Here is a 23,820-nt window from a genome sequence, read left to right on the forward strand (position 1 = left end):
TTATTTACCGACCATGAGACCCTCAAGCATTTGCATTCACAAAAGTCGGTTAGCCAAAAACATGCCAAATGGGTAGCCTATTTGCAAGAGTTTGTCTTTGCTCTAAAATACAAGGCAGGCAAGGAGAACGTGGTGGCCGATGCCCTCAGCCGAAAAATATTGGTGCTCAATACTTTTTCAGCCCATGCCATGAAAATTGATCATGTAAAGACTGAGTATCCCACAGACAAGGATTTTTCCGAGGTCTATAACACCTTGTAGCAAGGTGGGACAGATTTCAAATACTCACTACACGATGGCTATTTGTTTATGGGCACTCGTTTATGTATTCCCGTATCTTCCCTAAGGCAGCACCTTATTCAGGAACTACATGGAGGAGGGTTAAGTGGACACTTTGGGCGTGATAAGACTCTCCTACAAGTTGTTGATCGTTACTATTGGCCTCACCTTCTCAAGGATGTTGAGCATGAGATCAAACAATGTCGTACGTGTCAACTGGCGAAAGGAACTAAGCAAAATAGTGGTTTGTACTCCCCATTGCCCATTCCACATTCGCCATGGGTTCACATAAGTATGGATTTTGTGCTTGGTCTTCCTCCAACTCAAGACAAGCATGATTCTATATTTGTGGTTGTTGATCGTTTTTCCAAAATGGCCCATTTTATCCCATGTCGTAAGACATCTGATGCACGGCACATTGTTGTACTCTTCTTTAAAGAAGTTGTTCGCCTTCATGGACTCCCTGAGTCTATTGTTTCGAATCGTGATGTCAAGTTCATGAGCTACTTCTGGAAAACACTATGACTGAAAACCAATACCCAATTGAAGTTCTCTACGGCATTCCATCCTCCTACCGATGGGCAAACAGAAGTTGTCAACCGAAGCTTAGGTAATCTCCTTCGTTGTTTGGTAAGGGATTACGAGAAGACTTGGCCATCTATTCTTAACATAGCCGAGTTTGCCTATAATAGCTCGGTTAACCGCACCACAGGTCGCACCCCTTTTGAGATAGTGCTTGAAGTCCAACCCCGTCGTCCAATAGACTTGGTCCCACTCCATCCTAATGCCTGGGTCAGCATTGAGGCGGATGAGTTTATTAGGCACATCACTGAGGTACATGTAGATGTGCGTTGACGTATTGCCCTTAGCAATGATTCTTATGCTGCAAATGCTAATCGGCACCGGCGTTTAGTCACTTTTTCACCTGGTGACATGGTTATGGTTCGTATTCCTGCTGAGAGGATTATGTCTGGAACCAACCACAAGTTGCACCCGCGAAAGATGGGTCCCTACAAAGTGCTCAAGCAAATTGGTCCTAATGCTTATCTTTTAGAGTTGCCACCCGACATGAACATTACCAATGTATTCAATGTGTCTGATCTCACTCTTTACACTGGTCATCATTCTGATGATGGCGATACCGAGCATTCCCTTCGTCTTCCCCAATTCAAGGCTGCCCTGAAGGATACCATTGAAAACGTGCTTGATGACCATTATGTTGCAACTCGTAATGGGGGGTATCACAAGTTTCTCGTCAAATGAAAAGGACACCCGAGAACTGGTCTTACTTAGATCCATGCCGATGATTTGCTATGAAGAGTACATGACTATCCAGCATTCATCGGGGATGAATGATTTCAACATGGGAGGAGTTGATGCAGAGCATCCAGCTGGTCCAACCAACAACCCCCCATCAAGAAGGCCTGATCACTACTTTGTTAAGAAGTATGCTAGGCTAAAGGCCCAGTCCAAGCCCACAGCCCAGCAGCAGCCAAAGGCCCAGCCCAACTAAGGATTCATGTGCATAGGCCCAAGTCTGGCCAACAGTAGTAGGCCTAACCCATGGCTAATCCTCTTGGGCCTAGGACCAGATCAAACCACCTTGACTGGCCCTCTTTATTCTTGTCTTTTAGTTTCCCTAAAGTCATGTTTGTAACTTAAAGTCATTAGTGGTAGGTTACTAAAGTCTTGGTTGTAACTTAAAGTCTTCGGTGATAGGTTACTAAAGTCTTGGTTGTAACTTACAGTCTTTTGTGGTAGGTTACTAAAGTCTTGGTTGTAACCTAAAGTCATTGGTGGTAGGTTACTAAAGTCATGTTTGTAAGTCATTGGTGGTTGTAACCTATAGGCATTTATGCCTCTCTCCTCATACTATATAAAGAGACCATGGCTGCTCATGGAAGGATGAATTACAACTAACAAATCAATCTCTTTGTGAGTCTTTTACTTGTTAGCAAGTGGCCTTGGGTGGATCTCCCTTGGTGGTCTAGGTGGGACTCCTACAACTGGGACACTAGTGGAACTCTAGTTGTCTAAGTTATCTTTTATTTATCATCTTTATCTTCAAGCATCCATCATCCATTACAGCAAATCATCTTCAAGTAAGCTATCAAGGCATCTTATATTCTGTCCCTGCACCCTTCTTCCATTGCACACCCCTTTTGTTGCCTTTAAACTCTATACATAACCTTCCTTCTATAACCCTCTAGCCATGGCCTTTTCATTACCTCCATCAAAACCTGCAGCCAACCATCCTAATCAACCTTACCCTAATTAAACCCATTTCAGTTCAGACCCTATCCCCTACCAGTTTCGATCTTGGCATGCTAACCATTTCGGGTTTGCACCACCTAATGCCTTTACGGGCAACAACAGGTAAATCAAGAGAGGGATCCTTGCCAGGTGATGTAGCAGTCTGGATCTGGATCAAGTTCTGATGGTTGGAGAAGTGGTATAGTAGTGGTAGTCTCAACTTGCTCTTTGTGCTTCCGGGTATAGACTTTATCAACAGGAATCTGGCTCATAGGTCTACGCTCCCCCTGAATAGGAATGGGGGCTAACATTGGAGGTTTTGGAGAAGAAGGCTCCCCCTGGATGGGAGCCGGTAGAAGAGCAAACACATCTTCAAACACTGGATCATGCTCCCCCTGAAGAGGTGGCTGAGAATAATATGCCAGGGATTCATGGAAGACAATGTCCATGGTAACAAATGTACGTCGAGAGGGTCGGTGATAACACTTGTATCCTTTCTCGGTGGTGGAGTAGCCCAAAAAGATGCACCAAATACTCTGAGGATCGAGCTTGCCATGAAGATGATGGTTGCAAGCATAGCAAACACAACCAAATATTTTTGGGGGTACAACAAAAGAAGAAGAACCTTGGAGAAGGTCAATAGGGGAACGACCATCAAGTACAAGGGTATGCATGCGGTTAATGAGGTAGGCAACAGTAAGGATAGCATCACTTCAATATGGAGAAGGAACCTACCGTGCAAACATAATTGCCCGAGCCACTTCCAAAAGGTGCCGATTTTTTCTTTTAGCCACTCCATTCTAGGCCGGGGTGTCTACACAACTGGTCTGATGAAGGATGCCATTTTCAGCCAAATAAGTTTAGAACTGGCCTTCCATGTATTCCCTGCCATCATCACTCCGCAGAATTTTTAATGTGGCATTGAATTGGGTCTGAACCATACGATGAAATAGCTGAAAATATCGAAAACCTCACTCTTGTGTTGCATCATATACACCGAAGTGGTCCTAGTAAAGCAGTCAATAAAGGAAACAAACCATCTATGGCCAGAAATAGAAACACAACGGGCAGGGCCCCACACATCAGTATGAACTAAAGCAAAGGGAGAAGAACTTCTTTTATTTAATGGAGAGTAAGTGGAACGAGTCTGTTTAGCCAAAACACAGGCTTCACATAAAAACTCATCCTTTTTACAATCTTTAATTAACTGAGGAAACAAAAAAGCTAAAGTTTGAAGAGGAGGGTGACCAAGCCGACAATGCCATGGATGGAGATCCAAAGAAGTGGCTGAATGTAACTGATGAGCCGGGGATTAAGTTGACAGAGGACAAGTCTGACCTATGTCGAGTATGTAGAGACCACCATGTACCTTACCACCCCTAATCGTGTGGCCTTTCACCAGATCATTTATGACACAATGAGAGGGAAAGAAAGCTACTTTGCAGTTCAAATCTTTAGTTAGACTACTAATGGAAAGAAGATTGGTAGAAAAGGAAGGAACATGCAAGACAGAATTTAAGGTAAGGCACTAAGGGTAGAAAAGCAACAAATGGAACCCTTTATATTAATAGGAGAAAGAGAACCATTAGCCACTCGAACACTATCTTTACTAAAAGAGGGAGAATATTGGTGAAACACATGGGAAGAACCATTCATATGGTCAGTGGCACCGGAGACTATAATCCAAGGAACAGAGACAGCCGATACACAATGACTACTGACTAGAATACCTGATGCAAAGTGAGAACCAGAAGGAGTAGCAGATGCAGATGTCGTGGGAGGTGCAGCGGAAGAGGCCTGTAGCATGCGACGGAAAGCCAGGAGTTCATCCTGAGTAAGCCCAATGTCAGTAGAGGGGGCAGCAACAGCAGCAATGGCAGCAGAAGACTCCGTAAGATTTGCCTTGGGTTTGGACTTCACACAGCCCCGTTTGGCCTCAAAATCAGCAGGCTTCCCATGTAACTTCCAGCATTAAACCTTGGTGTGATAAAGTTTGTTGCAGTGTTCACACTTGACTGGCTCCTTGGAGGCAGCATTACCACCATCAGTAATGGTAATGGAAGTGGGGCTGGAAGTAGTCTGTAAGGCAGACCTATCAACAGTAGGAGTATATAACATCGCAGCTCGAGGAGTCTCCTCTGTATGAACCAAAGCGAATGACTGCTCTAATGTAGGGAAGGGAGAGCGACTCAGCACTTGCACTCGAATAGGGTCATACTCCACATTCAGACCTGCCAAAAAGTCGAATACACGGATTTTGTCGACGTGTTTACGATAGGCAGCAATATCATAAGGTGTAGAGGGCTGATATTCAGAGTAATGATCCAATTGCTGCCACAAGCTTTTGAAGGCAGCACAATACGTAGAAACAGACAGCTCCTTATGAGTGGTGTCATGGGCCTTCTTGCGAATCTCATACACCTGAGCATCATTCCCAATGCGTCCATAAGTCTCTTTGGCGGCACTCCAGATTTTATGGGCTGTCTCCAGAAGCAAAAATTGTTGGAAAGATCTGGTTGCATAGAGTGGATCAAATAAGACATCACCATAGCATCATGTAACATCCACTTCTCTTGCAGAGCACCAGTTTCAGCCGGCATGGGGTTAGTCCCAAGGATATGACCAGTAAGGCCACGACCAGCAATGGTCAAGTAGGTAGTCCGAGACCACTTGCGGTAATTTATGCCATCGAGTTTGATAGGAGCAGCCAGTGGGAGAAATTCTGTCCGGGACTGTCCATCAAGCCCAGAGGTTGCAAAAGAGGAGTCTGAACCTGTCATTGGTGCAGCCAAACAATGAAGGCAACAAGCAGTGACCCGATGGAGTCAGCCAAGAAGAACCAAGAACCTTGAGATCAATATGAGAGAAAATCGATCTCAAGAAAGGGAAAAACAAGAATCTCCAGAAAGTTGCACAAACAGTGGCTGAAACTGAGGTCGAGAGAGCCTCTTGATGGTAGTAAACAGCTCCAAAAACAAAGCAGCAACAACAGGTAGCCCAGCAGCCCTAACCCAAAGAAATAGATTGGAGTTAGGTTTTTAGAAAAAAAACTGAAAATAGGATCGATTTGGGGTTAGGGTCTGCAAGGAGGAATGGGAAAGGTCGATAGTTGCTGGTTAGGGTTGCAAGGGAAGCCCCAATCAAGGGAAGATCATCCTACATCAGGTATCGAGGCTTGATCTTCAAAACTTGGAAAGCTTCCAAATCGCAAAGAGAAGGGCAGCAACTATCAGGCAGAGATAGGGTTTATGTCATGGAGAAGATGAGGTGGTTTTAAGGGCAGCAACTAGATCGTAAGATCACCTCATTAGTGCTGCCCTAAGGTGAAGGAAAAGAACCAAGAAGAAGAGGAGAAAGAAGATCAAAGGAAGGAGGGAGGAAGAGAAAACGATGGAAGGAAGGAGGTGGGTATTTGGACTTAGATCAGAATAGGGTTAGCTTTGATACCATGTTAGCAAGACAGAAATTAGGAGAATGGCTTAAGTGAGTGGTTTGTTCGCTCGGCCCCTTCATTTATATCTTTCAATAATAAGGCAGAACTACAAGAATGTCCCTTTACAGCTGATTATGCTAATAACAGGGAATAAACAAGGAAAAAACCCAAAAATACCCTTATCGGGTTACATAACTCAACACATGCATTATTCAGTGTTCTTGTACTTTAACTCTATGTGAACTAAGTATTTATAATACCAGGTTTAGTGTATCCTTCAGCGTACAGTAAACTTGGGTCAATAACCACAAGTACCATTTTGAGTGGCCTTTTTTTTTTTTTTTGTGAAAATAGTTCATGCATTGTGTTTAGAATGTAAAAAATAGGCTGTGTACAAAAAATCAGACCTAAAAAACATTTCTAGGCCTCGAAACCAGAGTCTCGAGCTGGCTGGGAAAAAGTACCAGGTTTCAACCTGGTTTCAACCATATCTCGGTTTCGGGCAGGTTGAAATCAGGTCGAAACCCGAGATTTAGAACTTTGCTAAAGAGAGAGGGATCATGAGTCATGATTGGAAGTACCAGAATCAATGAACCATGGGAAGTTACATGAAGTGGCAGAGAAAGCAGTGCCTGAAGGGTTTGTACCATAATGAGAGAACATGGTCAATCATTGCCAAAACGTCAACAGTGGAATAGCAAGTGGGTGGTGAAGAAGAAGAGCCAGCAGCAAGAGCAACAACAGCTGTATGAGTATATGACAGTGAGACCCGTTCTGATTCTGATGACGAGACAGAATGTCACGAGCAACGGCGATAAAATCACAAGCAACAATAGATCTCAACAAGGCAAGTGTGATCTTAGAGAATAGAGTGACAGCATATGGCAGCAAGGCGCAGGGACCGGGTGCACGAGCTCGGTGCTGGGTTAGATTCATGGTATAAAATCTCGCGAAATATCGGCGATATATCGCCATATTTCGTGAATCTCGATATGTCCGAGATACGAAACACTTCCGAAACATAAAAATACAATATCTCGTCGATATATCGTGATATATCGACGATATATCGTGGATCTCACGATATATCGCGAGATATTGTAAAAGTGACAAATAGTGTCACATTAAGAGCCTTATAATTCCATATTTCGCAGCTCTTGGTCGATATTTCGACCGAGAGCTGCTGAAATTCAAATTTTCTCTCTTCTTCCTCCCTTCCAAGCCTCATCCAAGCATTGTTGAAGCTCCTTGTCGCCGGGAAGACGTCGGAGGGTCATCTAAGCTCATCATCCAAGCCTATTTTCATTATTTAAGGTAAATTCTATTTCTCTAAAACTATTTTTTTTTTTTAAATTTTGTACAAATGTTGTTGGATGTTGATGATATTAATATATGTTAGACACCGGAGGCCGATCTACAGCCTCACGGTGTCGAAATTTTTTTCCCATATGTATTTTTTTTATTTTTTTTCTGGTTTTAAAAATTCATTTTCCTACAACTAAAATAAGAAATAATTAGGGGTAATATGACTTAGATGGTAATGAATTAAATATATGTTAGACACCAATGGCCGATCTACGGCTTCACAGTGTCGGATTTATTTTTCTGCTCTTAAATAATTCTTTTAATTTTCGAAAATTAAGAAAAATATATAAAAAATAAAAAAAACAGAAATAAATAAGGAAAAATATGAGTTTTAAGTTTAAAAAATAATGAAAAAATATGAAAGTTATTTCTATATGTTTTGAGATGCATTACATGTATATTATGTTTACTAATTTTTGGTTTTGTTGTGTTAGGTCAATACTTATATTAACATTATATATAAAAAATTGGTTTTAATTATGTGAAAAATATAAGGGTTAGGGGAAAAATATTAAATAACTATACAAGTGTATTAGTAATCTAAAAGTGTCAATTGAAGTGCATCTACATTAAGTTTTTTAATTATTTGTGTTACTTACATTGCAGTAAACAAGTATCATTATGGCGGATCGTGATAGACAACGTGCGAAGGGCAAGCAAAAGGTGGGGGAAAGTAGTCAACAAAAGGGGCGGAGGGAACAAAGAGAACAGAGGGAACAAGAGAGACCAGCCAGCCAGCATAGGGGTGACATTGCATGGTTACATGGTACTCCCATTGATGGGGATAAGAGAAAATCTATATGTAACTATTGTCACATGCAATTTATGGGAGGTGGGTCCAGTAGACTTAAACAACATCTGACTGGAGGATCTAAAGATGTTGTAGGTTGTCATATGGTCCCTACTGAAGTAGCCAGGGAGATTGGTGATAGTTTGAGGGGAAGAAAGAAGAGGAAGGCTGACAAGCAAAGGATAAGAGAACAACTTGAGGATACAATGAGGAGTTCGATGGGAGGAGGAAGACGATACAATGATGATGATGATGATGACATTCGATGCATCGATGACATACAAACAAGCAGAGGAGGCTAGGGATTTTAGGCGATCTGTTTCAAGGAGCAGAGTAAGTTTTCAAGATGATCACAGAGACAAAGAGTAGGGGGTAGTGGAGGAGTCGGCGTTCGGAGGTCCTAGAACTTTGAATCCTTTTAAAAGATCACAAAGTGTGAGGGCAACCCCAACACCTCTACCAAGCTCAGACCACCATCAACATCTGATCCTAAATTGCATAAGAAGAAAGGAAGCAGTCAACCCAGAATCAAAGGAGCATGGAAGGGGATGAAGGGATTGGTTAAAGAATCAATAGCTAAGTGGATGCTATACCATACCATCCCAAAGAACATCGCACAAGGCCCCCATTATGATACCATGATAGATACCATTGCAGAGGCTGGCCCAGGATTCAAGGGCCCCACCCCATATGAGGTAATGAATGTTTATCTACCTCAACAAAAGAGTGAGATTGATGAGTACATTAGTGAGATGAGGAATATGTGGGAGACATATGGGGTGACTATAATGGCGGATGGATGGACTGGCCTCAAGAAAGTCCATCATCAATTTCATGGTTTATTGTGATGGGAGGACAGTGTTCCTCAATCGTGGATGCATCCAAAGAGATAAAGGATGCAAAATATATTTACAGATTGTTAAAGGAAGTAGTGGAAAAAGATGTGGGTATTGAGAATGTTGTCCAGATTGTAACGGACAATGGAAGTAACTTCAAGCTGGCCGGTGAGAAGATGATGAACAATAGTAAGTACCGGCTCTTCTGGACTCCTTGTGCAGCCCATTGCATTGACTTAATGCTAAAAGATATGGGAAAGTTAAAGTTGGTGAAGACTGTGGTTGAAAGTGCAAGACAAGTCACCAACTTTGTATACAACCACTCCTATGCACTCAATCTATTGAGGGAAAAATGTGGGGGTGACTTGGTTAGGCCTGGCATCACAAGATTTGCCACCAACTACATTGCTCTCAAAAGCATTGAGACAAAGAAGGCCGGGTTGAGAAGCATGTTTGCTTCTGAGGAGTGGTTTGAATGGAAGGGTTCCAAGATCGCAAATGGGAGGGAAGCACAAACAACGATGTCATCGAGGACTTGGACCAAACTAAGCAAAGTGGTGAAAGTTTTAGAGCCGTGAGTTAAAGTTCTACACGTTGTCGACTCGCTCGAAGGGCCCAACCATGCCGTCCTATATGCGCAATAGACTTGATGAAAGATAGTGTCTATAGTGTGGCTCCTCGCAGTAGCAAACACTTCTTAGATATCATAAATGCTCGCTGGGAGAATCAACTTATGCATCCACCGCATAAGGTGGTGAGTAAATTTGTTTTATGTTTACTAATTCATAGTATTATTATTTACTAATTACCTATGCATTTGACAATACCTCTATTCTATATGTCATATTTCAAGATACTACTTGAACCCTAAGTATCAATATAACAATAGGCTTGGGTTGGAAACTCAACTTATTGATGTCTGGAAACAAGTAGTGAAGAAGTTGGAGCGGATGGTGCACTACAAGCAATTTGCAACAATGAAGTGAGTTCATTTGGAAACTCAACTTATTCATGCTTTCAAATAAGTAGTGAAGAAGTACTTACTAATTTTCCACATGGGTGTAGATCAAGGTATTTAGGGATGCATTGGGAAGTTTTGGAACCGAGGTCGCGATACAAGGCGAGCACGTGGTGATCGGTAATTCTTTTAAGTTTTAAATTACATATGTATTGAAATTTGAAAGTTGAAAGTTGAAACAAGATTTGACACATGTCTTTTTGTTGTAAACTTGTAATGCAATTGAATGGTGGGTGTTGTATGGGAATCGGCTGAAAACTTAAGAAGAATAGCAATTAAAGTCCTCGCCCAAACATGTTCTCGCATCCGGTCGTGAGAGGAACGGAGTACCTTTGCACTCATCCACTCCAAGAGGCGCAACAGATTGGGGTCTCAACGTTTATCTGACATGGTGTATGTGCACTACAACTTGAGGCTGAAACTGCAACACATACGCATGGGACATGTGGGACGAGGGGCACCATTGATCTAGTCGACATCTTTCAAGTCGACTGCACGATGAGGACCCTATTATGGATTGGGTGAGGATAGAGGTGAGCCAATGTTGGATGAGGAGGGAGGTAGGCCCGACCCCATGATAGCTTCTCGAGATTGGCCGATGTGGACGAGTATATGGTCGACGAGGGTCGATACATGCAAGGAAGCCTCACCATTCCATTCCAGCCCACGGTGGCAATGTTCGATGATGAAGACTGGTCTAAGTCCTCAAATGATGATGATGATGATGGTGATGATGGTGATCTTGGTGGTGGCGATGGTGATGCTGGTGGTGGTAATGCTGGTGGTGGTGATGTTGGTGGTGGTGATGCTGGTGAAGAATTTGACAGCATGCGAGAGCGTTATGTGGTAGGCCAGGAGGCCCAGGATACGGCACCTGTAGAGCCACTCCGATTCACTGGAGAGACAGTTTGATCATGCCACACAAGATACGGACCACGGAGCACGTGCCCCCGCACCCCCACCCTCGAGAGGCCCCCTACATACATACAACAGGAAGCGTAGGGGTCGACAAACACAGTTGCAACCTGATCACATGGACATTGATAACCTATCTAGCTCTGTTGGTGGTTTGAGTATGGGTGATAGGGAGGGAGGACCGACTGGACATTGGCGTGCCCCATCTTTTGACGCACATGCCACTCCATTGGCATCGGATTATGGTGCATCACAACCTTATGGTGGATATGGATATGGATCATCATCATATGGGCAGTTTAGTGGGGTAGGGGACTATGACTACCAGTCCCAGTCCCAGGGACATACTGGATCATCTTTTGTAGATAACATCTTTGCATACCCTAGCGGACCTAGCTACCAACCTCACCAGCCATACATGCAGCCAATGCCATCGCCTCTTGCGCCGGCGCCAACATCATGTCATAGTGGATCATCTTCTTCACGGACTGGATCGATTGGTAACCCTAGTTTATATCCTAGGATAGGTTACCTACAGTATGTTGATGATTCCATTTACTCAACACTTGTGGATGACTACACTCGTTTCTTCTCCGATTCTATACCGTGGTCCACATATGTCCTTCAAACAGAGAGCAATGGACGTCGACTCCAGCGAGGCATGAGTGGGATTGATCCAGGGAGGCACAGTAACTACTATTAGCAGTTTAGCACTTGTAATTTGTAACTTAAGTTGTGATTTTATTAATCCATGTGTATTTAACTATTTATACATTAGGGTCGGCGACCGTATGTCAATCAAGGGTGCAAGCCCAAAACACCAATTTGAATTCACATTTTTACAATTTTATGGTTTAAATGTGTTTATTAAGCTTAAATAAGGCTGTCCATGAAGTTTCAGGCCTAGATATGGCCAAATCGGACCCCCGAAATATTGCAGAAAAAATGCAATATCTCGGGCATATTTCGCGATATCTCGGATATTTCGGATATCTCGGTAGGCCCGAGATACCGATATATCGCGAGATATAGTACTATGGTTAGATTGGCTTTCAATGGACAGGGCTGGACTGGTAAGAGTTGTTAATAGAGTAGGTTGGGCTACGTTGTAATGGGCCAGAAGGGGGGTTCTGGAAGGTTGCAAGTGGGCTAGGTTGGGGTGAGATTGTAATGGGCTGGAGTGGGTTATGAGGATTGGTGGCTGGTTCAGGTGGGTTCAAGTGGGCTAGAGAAGTTTCTAGTGGTTGCAAATGGAGTGGGTTGGGATGAGGTAACGTAAGGGGTGTACAGTGAAGGAAATAGAAAAAAAGGAAGGGGAAGATCGTGTATTGGGATAGTGACAGGTTATTTTAAGGGTGGGGGAAGAAAACCAAAAAATGGAATAAAAGAAAAAGGAAAGAAGGAAGATGGGTTACCAGAGAGGGTGAGGGTTCTTGCGGGAGAGGGTGGAGTTCGTGCTGGTTCACAGGGATGCAATGTTGCAGGGAAGACCAGGTATCACAGGTGAAGCAGCCAGTTGCGAGAAAAGTAAGCCAGGTGGGTTGCAACAAGTAGGTTACGGGGTGAAAGGGGCAGGCAGATCAACGAAGAACTGAGATCACGACTCAAGAGAAGGTTGCATTGCTGAGAAGAAGATGTTAACTGAAGGAGTTGGACATTTGGTGACGATTGCGCACGGAGGTTGAAGTTGCCACAGCCATGAGAGATTCAAGGCTGCAGCATTTGGAACAGTTCAGGGTTGAAGGAGAAGGGGGCTTCCGGGAGCGGCTGGATGAGTGCCGATAGCAGCAGCAGGCATTTAGCAAAGGTCCGATAGCAGAAGCAGGCAGCAGACATTCGGCAAAGGTGATGCATCGGGATTGTTCGCCAAAGGTACTGGGGTTGCTGGTTGCACGGGCAGGGGGTTGTTGCAGGGGCAGATTCTAGGGCCAGTATCGGGCTGGGCGACAGAGACCAGGAGGTAACAGGGGGAGACCCAACAGAGAAGATCTCGGACAGTAGCAGTGAACAGAAAGCCAGTGACTCACTCTGATAGCATGGAAACTGGTAAAATATAAATACACAAGAATGCCATCTAATAAGGCAATATACAAAGGAAAGAAAATATTTACACAATATTACAGCAAACATGGTGAACTAGAAACAGAAATAGAATAGAAAAAGAGAGAATAAGAATAAAAGAGAGATTAGACGTGATCTTTGGTGGAATCAAGGTATCCCTAAAGAAGTTTCAGAGGTTAACACCACTCTTAACCACCAATCTAGAACTCCGATTAACCCCAAAATCATATCACTTATAGACAACTAGTTGTACTACAATCCCTCAAAACAGTACAACAATCCAATGGTCGGATCTCAAGTTATAAACACAACACCAAATTAGAAACTAGCAATCAGAATTAGAAACAATGCTCTATATCATCATCCAGCCATCATAACAACACGAAAGTTTGTATACAAAAGCACTCCACAAGCAGTCCATCATATGTACAAATCAGCCAAAACCAGTAGCTAAAATCTTCAGAACAGAGGAACTCAAATTTAGTAACTAGCAAAATAAACCATCCTCAGGACAAGTCAGCCTCATGGGACAGTCGATGGAAGACTATAGACAGAACAACACCCCAGCAATCTCTCTGAGGACCGATGGTCAAAAAAGGAAAATAACAATGCCTGAATACCTCTGATCACAGGAACAGAGATGGTAACTTTTAAATGCTTAAATCTAAGAACTATGATACTCCTCAAGGAATAGATTTGAACAGAACTTACTCATGGCCTTATGGTTCCTCTTGGGCTAAGAATCCACTTAATCATCAGCCAAACCTGAAAAGACTAGCAACTCATAAACAGATCAAGAATACTCCACAACAGAGCAGCCTCAGGGCTCCTCCACTACAAGGCAACAGATCCTTTCAATCGATCCCCAGTAAACTTCCTCTTGTTCATCACTAATATTCCTCAAATATAGCAACAGAACTGTAGATAACTTATTGTCAGTCTCAGAACAGAGATTAAAATTGAACAGAAATATTAGATAAAAAGAAGAAAAAAGGAGATGAGGGAAGGATGTGACCAAGGACTCTCACCTGTGGCCTTGGTCAGTCTCTCACCATGACTGTTTCTCACAGCAACAGACATAAGCCAATCTTTCTTCAAAACTAAAATCGCTCTTTTTATTATTAGCTGCAATCAAACCTCCCTTGCATGGAGAGGGGATCTCCTATAAAGTGGCAATCCAATAAAAATAGAAACTATCCTAATATATTCATACATCTAGTTACATCTTCAAAATAGAAACTGGATACAAATAAATATATCTTGTAGTTACCTACCAAAATAGAAACTAATTAAATAATCCCAGGCAAGTCACTTAAAGGGGACCCTTAATGGGCCAAAACGTGGCCCATTAGTTGGGTCTAAGACTTAAGCCACAAGGGGCTTTCAAGGTTGGCTCGATGGGAGTTCAGGACTTGCTGTTGCTGGTTCTTCCTTCTCTTCAACCTCAATCGACTTCATCAGTCTAAATGTATTTCATGAAGCTTTTGTTTGGGTATTTTGGTTTGTCCTTTGGGGTCTACGTACCCTCAGATATTCAACAATCACCTTGCACCTGCTAGAGCTTCACATGGGCAGCAGTCAAAAAAAAAGTTTATTTTCCCCCTAAGGAGGGAGAAAAAAGCTACTTCAAATTTCAATCATGTAGGTACAACCATATATTTAAGAATGTCTAGGAGAAAATTAATTGGCACTTTTTCTTCTCTCTTTTCTTCCTCTGCTTTTTATTTATTATAAGTGTCACTAATCATGGAGATGATGACTAATACCTGTAACAATATAGTAGCCTTGACATCAAGAAACAGAAACACGCAAATCATCCAAGTTTCATAAATTAGTTATGTAAGGAAAAATATTTTAGAGAATACTGAAAATGGCCAGAAAAGCAAACAACACCATGTATAGTTTTTAAGAGATGACTTACAATGAGTTGGAGACCATTGTATAGAATTGACAGCATTGGTATGGCTGCGTAGAACTTTTGACAGCCTTTGAGGAATCTGGCCAAGCTGAGCATGGCCCTTTGCTTGACGCCTCAATGAAGACAAAATTCCGCATGGTACATCTGATTCGGAAATACTTCCCACAACTGAAAACAAGAAAAAAAAAATCTCAGGCAAGCAAAGAAGCAACTTTTGCAGCAATCAAGGATGGAAGTCAATCAGGATATAAAAGTATAACCCAGACTTATCAAGCCAATTAAACAAATTTTCATGCAGACAATCCAGACAGTGAAGGGGTTAAAGGATGAGAAATAGGTTCCAATACTCCATCCAAAAAATTTTATGGGAACAAACATGTTATCAAATATCAAGAGATTTAAAATGAATTTTCTATAATTAAACTTCCCTTAAACACAAATAATATAATTTTGAAGAGTTGTTACATACAGTTCAGTACTTCAATCTGACAACTAACCATAGTAATGTAAGCACACCAGACATCAATGTGCTTATTATAAGTTTATATACTATAAAGCTACAACTTATATCAAGTGTTGCAATTTGGCAAGTATGGACAGCTTGACCATGAACAGTAATTGAAATATTTACCATTTTACCTTGATTCCTAGTAGGCTGTAAAGGGGTCAAGTCAACCACACTGACCTGCTAGACTGGGACTAGCATACAGATCTGTCAATTGGTCCCAATCATGTATTGGGTTTGTACCTGGATTTCTTTACATGCATAAGACCTAGATGGTAGGATTATTGTGCGATTCTTGTTCAGTGTATGAGAGTTTTGACATAAATACATAGAAACAACCCACAGATGTGGAAACAGTTAAGTATTCTAGGACTAGAAGGGAAGGAGAGAGGGGAGGAGGACAGACAACACCAGTCATAAGTAAATTCTTATTGAAGGAAGTAATTAAGACAGAATGTTTTCCCGTTTTCATTTTATGATCACTGAAAAGAAAGATTTTACTGTGGGAGAGTTTATACAAACATTGAGTTATGGGCCCAAGAAAGTAAATCCTAGACAGTTTAGTGTTGATGAATACATCAAGAGGGTGTGACAGCTAAAGAGAAGTATGAAAGAATTTCATGAGGATGTATAGATATGAAAGGATATAAATGAAATAGAATAATTTTTTACCGCTGATAGGAAGGTCTAACTTTTGATAGGGAGAAAATCAACTAAAAAAATGCATTAAATCCCTACAACACTTAAAAGCATAGCAATGACAAGACCAAAGGGCATCATTTTTCTCATACCTACAACTGGCCAGTTGGCTAAGTCATGTTTCCAAAAGAAAAAACTAACCCTTGATCAGTGGGCATAATCAGTCAGCTATAAATCAACTAATATTTAGTTGAAACTCAAGAATGTTATCAGATCTAATTATTAGTTTGTCGCAGATTCAGATTGAAAAGATTCTTGAGAAGTCCAGAATCTGAACCATGAAACACAACTATGAATATGCTAAGGTCAAGAAGTTCGAGAAAAGGCTTAAAACTGATATAACAATCACTCCAGAACTGAAATGTCAAAGCTAACAGCAAGCAGATCTTCTAAAAAATGACCGAAGTTTCTGGTCTGAGATTCAACTAAGATCCACAATCATAGGAAATCAAGACCAATATAAGTGGGAGTAGTTGCCAAAAAGCAGTCAATAAAATGCAAATAGAACTAACCAGAGTGTAGGAACAGCCGAAACACCAAAAAGTTTTTGAACACAATTTTACATCCCACAGACATCCTTTTTTTTATAGACGTCTATCCTAAATTCACTAGGAAGTTGACTCTTTGACATGGATTTTTAAAACATAATTTTCCAAGTATGATTTAGACAAAATAAAAGATTTAAAGAAACAACAACAACAAACTCAGCCTTATCCCAACTAAATGGAGCCGGCTACATGGATCCAACAAAACAAAGTAAGGAAAACTGAGGTCAAAACAAAAAAAAGGGAATGAATAGATGGGGAAAGAGGGATGGGAAATGAGATGAGAAATGAAAATTGGAAAATGACAAATGAAAGATGAAAGTAAGAGGAAAGAGGCACAGCCCAGCAAGTGAGGAGAATCTCAGCTGAATGGGGTCTGCTACATGAATCTCAGCTATATCTCAGCTAAAAGATTTAAAGAAAGACTTAGATAAATATAACATAATTAGTGGTTATCAGGGTAGCAATTTGTCAGACCAACCCAGGCTGTGATAACATATTAGAGATCTTTAGTGGGCCCAGACCTGACCCAGACTGGAATTCAGGCTAGAAATAAAAGTCCAGTCCATGCCAGACAACTGGATCCATCAGGCTAACTACAAAGTCAAAAAGATATATAACTACTAAGAATGTCCCAACTGGTTAACCTATTAGGCAAACACCTATTGTTTGACATGAAGAGCTCCTGTAAAAACTTCAATTGTCACTACATGCAATGATGGTGAATCAGTGAATGTGAGAAAGAATCCAAATTGCATTAGGATTGGGAATCCCATTCACAAAATGAGTCTCTCGGAAGAATGCTAGGTTAAGTAAGACTCTAAAAGTACAAATCATTGGTAAACAAGGTCTTGTAGTCCAAGTAGGATTGGAAGTAAGGAATCCTAGTCCTTCTGGGATTGTGAAATCCTAATACATATAGGACTCAGAGAGGATCCTAGGCAAACTAGAAATCCAATAGAGTATCCTTTTCCCAATCTGTCCAAAATACCAGGTTAGAATAACAGATAACAACAGATTGAATAATAGAGCTCTAAATTGAAAAGAGCAAATTCAAACTGAAAGAACAAAGAGCTATGAAGTTCCAGATTGAAAAAAAAAATAATTAGATAAGCTTGAAAGGAAACAGCAGATCAGATTGTTGAAACTATAATAAGTAGGAGAGAATTGAAATCAGATTTTAATAAGTAAAACCCATATCTGAACTGTCGTATGCTGCTGTTAAAGATGAAAAATACACTTGAAATCCCAGAAATGCTTGCTGGAATATGAAAAAAGAACTGAGAATAAGAAAAAAAGAATAAATATGATTGGTAATCCATTTAACTTGTGAAGAGAATCCTCTCTTCAACTAAGCAATCCACTTAGTTATGCTAGAAATCCATCCATGTGCACCATGAATCCACATGTTAAAGAAAAACCAAAGCATTATTGCTGAAACAACTCAAAATTTCAATGCCCAATCGGCAGAGTACACAAGTATATATAGAACTCTTAAATCTAACTCTACTATGGCTACAACTTGCCTAATCCTAATACAATTCAAACCACTACTTATTGACCAATAATAGACTGAAAAGAGCAGACATTTGAACACCTAAACTGACTAGGAAAACAGCAACTGTAAAATCCTAATGAAAGTAGGACCGAACAACCAACTTGACTTCCAATTTACAAATGTTACTAGGAAAAGACTTAAATTCTGTATTCCTAACTTCCACCTGTATTATAGGGCCATTAAAGTTGTCCATTACTCAACTGGAAAAAAAAAAAAGAACCAAAGGCCCAACACATATACAACCCAATCAAAGGCTCCCCTTTCTGTGATTTTCCTGAATCAACGTGCACATAGTTAAAAGTGTAGTGTATGACAAATCAACGTGCACATAGTTAAATGTATGCATGGATTTTTAAAATATATAAGATCTTTTTCCCCCTCTCTTGAGGCACTATATAAGATCTGTTCTCAATAGTAAAGAAATACCAGTAGAGCTTTAACAGTTAGAAGATTAGGGTTTTTCTTTCTTCTCTTAAACAAGGCACTTCTCCAATTCAAGCTTTCTTATGGTAACTGTTTTTGATTAACCAATCACTTCCTAAACACATAGGGCATCTGGGCAAATAAACATCTACAGGAATTAGCTTATCGACTCCCCGAACAATACTATAAGAATCGGTACTGAACATCCCTCCGTTCCTCTCCCAAGGGAAGGTTCCTACGCATTACTCACCCGTCTGCCACTGGAAACACCACTCCCATCCGACTGGGCCTCTAATGTCGAGCATACGACGATGCTGCCCATTTTCATTTCGTGGAAGTCCCAGTTATCCATATGTGCAATATTACAAGGTGATATTACATACCACGTGACAAATATTGTATCCTACACACACACACACACACACACAAGGTATCTAACTGTTAGCAAAACAGAAATATATGAATGGCTTAAATGATCTATGTGATCAATAAGCCCCTTTATTTTTAACTTTCAATGAGGGAGGCAGAATTACAAGTAAGTCCCTACATAGCCGACTATACTAGCTATAGGGAAAAAACAAAGAAAATACCCAAAATATCCTTATCGGCTTACATAACTCAACATTCCCCCTGAAGTTGGTACATAGATATCGTACATGCCCAACTTGACTAAACTAGGATGAAACAACTTTCCACTTAGCCCTTTAGTGAAGACATGAACAAGTTGATCACCAGACTTCACAAAGGTATACAAATCTGCCCACTCTCTAACTTCTCCTTGATGAAGTGCCTGTCAATCTCCACATGCTTGGTACAGTCATGCTGCACTGGATTGTGCGCAATGTTGATTTCTGCTTTGTTGTCACAGCCTCACAATACAACATCATTGGAAGATGAACAAAACCACTAATATCTTGGAGTAAACTCTGAAGCCACAATAATTCACATATGCCCTGGGCCATAGCACAAAACTCAGCTTCAGCACTAGATCTTGCCACCACATTTTGTTTCTTACTACGTCACGTGACAAGATTACCTCCTACAAATGTACAATAACCTGAAGTGGATTTCTTGTCAGGGTTACCACCCCAGTCAACATCGGTATCAGCTTCAATATGAAGATGATCATGCGGAGATAGGAAAATCCCTTTTCCTAGAGCTGATTTCAAGTAATGTAGAATATGAAGGACAGCAGCCATATGTGTGGAGTAGAGACCATGCATGAACTGACTGACCAGGCTTACTGCAAATGCAATATCCGGTATAGTATGAGAGAGATAAATCAACTTTCCCACTAATCTTTGATATCAACCCTTATCAACCGGATCACCATCCTTCTCTTGCAGACGAGTATTAGCTTCCAAAGGAGTGTCACAAGGATGACAACCTAACAAACCAGTCTCTGAAAGTAGGTCAAGAACATACTTTCTTTGGGAGAGAAAAATGCCTTTGGGAGAACGGGAAACTTCAATCCCTAGGAAGTACCTTAGCTATCCTAGATCTTTTATTTCAAATTCTCGTCCCAAGAAATTCTTCAGATGAGAAACTTCAGCTGCATCATTCCCAGTCACAACTATGTCATTGACATAAACTATAAGAAGAGTGATCTTATCTCCACTTCGCTTGATGAACAAGGTGTGATCAGCATTGCTCTATTTGTATCCTACAGAGATCATAGCTTTATGGAACCTGCCAAACCAAGCCCGAGGAGATTGTTTCAGCCCATATAATGCCCGCTTCAGCCTGCAAACCTTTCCATGAGTCCTGTCACAAGAAAAACCTCGAGGAATCTCCATATAAACTTCCTCTTCCAACTCCCCATGGAAAAATGCATTTTTGATATCGAACTGCTACAAATCGCAGCCCAGATTAACAATATAAGATAGCAAAACCCGGACAGTATTCAATTTTGCAATTGGGGCAAATGTCTCCTGATAGTCAATCCCATAAGTCTGAGTAAAGTACTTGGCCACAAGTTTGGCCTTGTATCTATCTACTGTCCCATCCATCTTCTGCTTGACAACAAATACCCACTTACAGCCGACTAGTTTCTTGCCCGGAGGAAGAACTACTAGCTCGGTAGCTCCCAAGTCTCATGTTTGGATAACGCATTCATCTCTTCCATCATTGCTGCTTTCCACTTTGGATCTTTAATCGCTTCCTGCCATTTCTGAGGAATAGAAACAGAGGAAAAAGAGGACACAAATGCACGATAGGAAGAAGACAAAGAATCATAAGAAACAACATTGGAGATGGGATGTTGGGTACAAGACCTAACGCCTTTACGAACAGCAATAGGTAAGTCAAGAGAAGGATCCTTACCAGGTAATGGAGCAGAGTCTGGATCTGGATCAGGATTTGACGATTGGAGAAGAGGTACAGTAGTGGTAGTCTCAACTTTTTCTTTGTGCTTTCGGTTATAGACTTTATCAACAGGAATCTGACTCACAGGGCTATGCTCCCCCTGAATAGGAATCAAACTAGGGGTTGAAGTTGAAGGCTCTAAAGAAGAAGACTGCCCCTGAATAGAAGCCGGTAAGATAGCAGACACATCTTCAAAACTTGGATCAAGCTCCCCCTGAAGAGGTAGCTGAGAATAATACGCTAGGGATTCATGGAAGACAATATCTATAGTAACCAAAGTACGTCAAGTGGGCAGGTGATAACACTTTTATCCTTTCTGGGTGGCGGAGTAACCCAAAAAGATACACCGAATGCTCCTAGGATCCAGCTTGCCATGAGGATGATGGTTGCGAGCATAACAAACACAACCAAAAAATTTGAGGGGCACCACAAAAGAAGAACCCTGGAGAAGGTCAATAGGTGCACGGCCATCAAGTACATGGGTAGGCATTCTGTTGATGAGGTAGGCAGCGGTGAGGATACCATCACTCCAATATTGGGGAGGAACTTGCCGTGCAAACATAATGGGCCGAACCACTTCAAGAAAATGCCGATTTTTTCTCTCAGCCACGCCATTCTGGGCGGGAGTATTGACACAGCTGGTCTGATGTATGATTCCATTTTCAACCAAATAATTTTGGAACAGTCCCATCCCTCCATGTATTCTCTGCCATTATCACTCCTCAGAATTTTTAATGTGGCATTGAACTGGGTCTGAACCATACGATGAAAGTGCTGAAAACAGCAAAAAACCTCACTTTTATGCTGCATCATGTCCACCCAAGTGGTCCTAGTAAAGCAATCAATAAATGAAACAAACCATCTATGGCCAGAAATTAAAACACGATGGGCAGGGCCCCACACATCAGTATGAACTAAAGCAAAGGGAGAAACACTTCTTTTATTTAATGGAGAATAACTTGAACGAGCCTGCTTGGCCAAAACACAGGCCTCACATAATAACTCATCCGGTTTACAATCCTTGACTAGATGAGGAAACAAAAAAGCTAAAGTTCTGTGGAGGGTGATCAAGCCGACAATGCCATAGATGGAGATCTGGAGAAGTGGCAGACAGTAACTGATGAACTAGAGGTGAAGCGGACAGAAGAGAAGTCGGACCCGTGTCGAGTAGGTCGAGACCACCATGTACCTTACCACCCCCAATCATGTTGTCTATCACCACATCCTATATGACACAATGAGAGGGAAAGAAGGTTATTTTGCAATTTAAATCCTTGGTCATACTACTAATTGAAAGAAGATTAGTAGAAAAAGAAGGAACATGCAAAACAGAATTTAATGTAAGGGTAGGAGAGTAGCGAATGGAACCCTTTACATGAATAGGAGAAAGGGAACCATTAGCCACTCAAACAGTATCTTTTCTAGAAGAAGGAGAATAACATAGTTCGAGAACTCGCGAGATCTCGCCGAGTTTCTCGGTTTTTCGAAATCCCGAGATGAGACTGCCTACGAGTCTCAAAATGTCAATATCTCGCCGAGATCTCGGTTTGACATAGGAAAATGCCCATATAGGTCCTTTATATGAATGCCAGATCTCGAGATGTTGCTGGAAATTCTTGGTATACAGACACCTATCTATGCCAGGAACGAAGACAGACAAGACAGACACTTATTTATGCCTAATATCAGTTAAGTAAATGCTTTTGTATTTCATTTACTTAAGATATTATTCATAAATAAACAAATACCCTATTTGAATCAATAAAAATAGTTAAAAATCAAATTCCAAAAGAAAAAAAGTCAACCCCAGTTCAAGAACAAAAGCTGGATTTTTGGCGGTAGGTGCAATTTTCAACTTTTAATCTTGGGTTTTCTCAAATCTAAAAATTCCATAAATCTTAATATGGTAAAACATTGCTAAAATCCAAAAGTGCAGTAAAATATTCATTTGTTTTGATGTCCAAAAATATATTTTCATTGAAGCGATTTTGACGATTCGTGACAAGAATAAAGTTTGACGATACATAACTCCTTGATATAAATCAGATTTAAGCAATCTTGGACTTGTTGGAAAGCTGATTTATATTGAAGGAGTTATGTCTGGTCAAACTTAATTCGTGTCTTGCAATGTTGTCAAAATCGCTTCGAATGAAAATATATTTTTGGACATCAAAACAAACGAATATTTTACCGCACTTTTGGTTTTTAGCAATGTTTTACCATATTAAGATTTATGGAATTTTTAGATTTGAGAAAAACCCCAGCATTAGAAAGTTGAAAATTGCACCTACCGCCGAAAATCCAGTTTTTGTTCTTGAGCTGGGGGATTGACTTTTTTTCCTTTTGGAATTTGATTTTTTAACTATTTTTATTGGATTCAAATAGGGGGGTATTTGCTTATTTATGAATAATATCTTAAGTAAATGATTTCATTTACTTAAATGATATTAGGCATAAATAAGTGTGTTTGTCCTGTGTCGGTCCTGGTTTGTGTTTATCTTGTGTCGGTCCTGGTTTTTTGTGTTTGTCCTGTGTCGGTCCTGGTTTCTAGCATAAGTGTCTGTCCTGCTTTCCCACTAACTGAAACTCCTATTTGGACTTTGTTTTGCAAAATCTGATAGTGCCACTGTGTTTAAATGGCCTAAAATAGGCTAAATGCCAAGTTTCAGATCCAAACTAGGTCTAAAACCCACCGAGATGAGGCTTCGAGTCAAGAAAAAAAAAAGTGCACCAACTCGACGAGATCTCATCTCGACTCGACTCGGTTTTTCAAGGGTCCGAGTTGGCACCGAGACCCGAGTTTTCGAACCTTTGAGAATAATGGTGAAACACATGGGAGGAACCAGTCATGTGGTCAG

The 23,820-nt window shown here is 41.0% G+C and overlaps 1 protein-coding gene across 1 annotated transcript in view; it reads right to left on the bottom strand.

Annotated features, from left to right (window-relative positions):
- Nucleotides 1-23,820, bottom strand: part of LOC122640803 (WD repeat-containing protein 25) — a 50,641-nt gene that overhangs the window by 21,478 nt on the left and 5,343 nt on the right. The window contains exon 2 of the mRNA XM_043834047.1: nt 14,872-15,036. Within this exon, the coding sequence (XP_043689982.1) occupies nt 14,872-15,036 (165 nt within the window). The remainder of the gene's footprint in view (nt 1-14,871; nt 15,037-23,820) is intronic.

Source organism: Telopea speciosissima, chromosome 9 (genome assembly GCF_018873765.1).
Source record: "Telopea speciosissima isolate NSW1024214 ecotype Mountain lineage chromosome 9, Tspe_v1, whole genome shotgun sequence".
In the NCBI taxonomy this organism is placed as follows: Eukaryota; Viridiplantae; Streptophyta; class Magnoliopsida; order Proteales; family Proteaceae; genus Telopea; species Telopea speciosissima.